At 33.2% G+C, this 2,424-nt stretch overlaps 2 protein-coding genes across 2 annotated transcripts in view; both read left to right on the top strand.

Annotated features, from left to right (window-relative positions):
* The window catches only part of LOC109126047 (putative lipid-binding protein AIR1B), a 1,205-nt gene extending 800 nt beyond the window's left edge, over positions 1-405 (top strand). The window contains exon 2 of the mRNA XM_019229115.1: positions 10-405. Within this exon, the coding sequence (XP_019084660.1) occupies positions 10-235 (226 nt within the window). The 3' untranslated portion in view covers positions 236-405. The remainder of the gene's footprint in view (positions 1-9) is intronic.
* On the top strand, positions 1,241-1,921 carry LOC104707546 (lipid transfer protein EARLI 1-like). Its single transcript, XM_010423922.2, has one exon. It carries the CDS (start codon positions 1,319-1,321, stop codon positions 1,724-1,726), a length of 408 nt encoding a protein of 135 aa, XP_010422224.1. The 5' UTR covers positions 1,241-1,318; the 3' UTR covers positions 1,727-1,921.

Below are 2,424 nucleotides of genomic sequence, written 5' to 3'. Positions count from 1 at the left end.
ACTCTCGACATGCGCAAATGTTCTCAACCTCATCAACTTGAATCTCGGTGCACCAGTAATGAGACCTTGTTGCTCTATTCTCTTTGGTCTAATTGATCTTGATGTTGCGCTTTGCTTTTGCACTGCACTTAAGCTTAGCATTCTTGGCATCACCATCGACACTCCTATTCACCTTAACTTGGCCCTTGACGCCTGTGGACGAACCCTTCCCGATGGATTTCGCTGCCCAACATAGTTACAATGTATTCATATTTTCTATGTATGTTTTCGATCTGGTTTTGTGACTTTTGTCTAACATCCAAATTCATGCCTAAGAATTTCACGAATAAGATTAAGACTTTTATGATGATGAGATAAAAAATATAATAATTCAAAACATGATGTTATATATATTTGTTCAAAGAGAAAAAGTTATATAAATGGAAATACTGTTTTTAAAGGAAAATGTCAATATCACATAATACTCTGGACGGTACTTATAGCTTAATTGTCTGAATCGAACTCACTACCCAAGTGTTTCTAACAGCATTTAATTAAAGAACATAATAACATAGTAGCATAATAAAAAATATAAATTACAAAATATAATGAACAACCCTATAAAAGAATCGGTAATTTAAAACATATGTTAAATATACTGCAAATAATTTAAAGTATCATTTATATACTGGTTGCCAAATAAATTAACTGTCAACTGATTTTAAAATGTTAACTATGATATTTCACAGTAAATAATTGACAGTTTAAAAATGTTAATGATACAGAACAATTATGCATACAAGTTTTTATAATCCAAACGAGAAGGATAAAGCCAATAAAATTGTGAAAGCCAGACTTTTTCTGGTCAGAAAAAAATCCAAATTACTAATTTACAAACAAAATCGCCAGCTAAATCACATATATGCATCGATTCTTATTTAAAGCTTGTTTTGGTAACAATGTTCAATTTTGATTACAAAATGTGCAAAATCCATAAAATCTTTATACGCCAATTCATTTTTGTTTTTTTGAACAACTACGCCAATTCATTTGATGCGAAATTATACAACCACCACCCACGTACCCCCATGATTGAAATGAAATATATATCTTTACCACATAGGAAAACAAAGATCCATTGACTACTGTTACTTAAATGTACATTCCTTTGATAATTCCTCAAAATTATATAGTAATGACAGCTTTAATTAACAGACCAGCCCCTTACAATCCTAATATAAATAGATGATCAATCTCTTCATTTATCTTCACCACTCTCTTTAGCAACACTTCTTTCTTTAGAACTTCTTATCTAAAATAGAAATATATACTTCGAGAGATGGCTTCAAAAATGTCAGCCTCCCTTGTCATTTTTCTCACATTTAACATCCTCTTCTTCACGTTGACCACCGCGTGTGGTGGTGGCTGCAGTCCAGTCCCTAAACCCAAGCCTAATCCAAAGCCTACTCCCAGCCATTCCTCCACTGGAAGCTGCCCAAGAGACACTCTCAAGCTCGGTGTTTGCGCCAATGTCCTCAAGGATCTTCTCAAAATCGAGTTAGGCACACCACCAGTCAAGCCTTGCTGCTCGCTCCTCAACGGTTTGGTTGATCTTGAGGCCGCAGCTTGTCTCTGCACAGCCCTAAAGGCTAATGTTTTAGGCATTAATCTTAATGTTCCTATCTCTCTTAGCCTTCTTCTCAATGTTTGTGGCAAGAAGGTCCCTTCTGGCTTTGTATGTGCTTAATTGATTCTCTATCCAGTATCCACCCTTTGATTGGTTATAATGTTTTTATCTTTTTTTGTTGTTTTTTTTTTATCTCTGATTAAGATTCTTTGAATTCTCCTATTTTCAGTTGTTAATTGAATAAATGTTGATTCTACTTGTTTTGATGTATCCATAGCAAATCAATTTGTTCATTCATATTATTAAGGTTAATAATCAGCCTATTGTTTCCGCTTTTATCCTTAAAGAATCATGTGATCCAAAGAGCATGCTGACCTAATATATCTATCTAAATACATCAATTAGATTAATGTAACCCTGGAATTTTAATTTTATGAGAATTAACAATTATATAGCGACATCTTGTTAAATTTTCATCCATTACGTCTGATGGGTTGGATAATTGAGCGGAATAGCCACGAAAATGCTCTAATTTCTACGTGATTAACCTGTGGCTAAGTAGCCATGAAATTAAGTAGCTAAGTAACAATATAATATAGCGACATCTAGTAGGCATTTTCTATTTTACTTTAGTAGCTAATTCGTGACCAGCTTATGTTAGTCACGATTTTTTGTGGCAAAAGCGTGACTATGCGTTTGCAAACTCATAGTTTTAAGATGAGGATCTTTGGCTCTATCATCTAAGTCTCTTATATTAAAAAATATAATAAATATATCCATATTCCTTCAATACTAATATATATCTTAAAACTAAAATG

This window comes from Camelina sativa, chromosome 8 (genome assembly GCF_000633955.1).
Source record: "Camelina sativa cultivar DH55 chromosome 8, Cs, whole genome shotgun sequence".
Lineage (NCBI taxonomy): Eukaryota > Viridiplantae > Streptophyta > Magnoliopsida > Brassicales > Brassicaceae > Camelina > Camelina sativa.
Note: the sequence above shows the minus strand (reverse complement) of the source record. Positions and strands in the feature narration are given on the sequence as shown.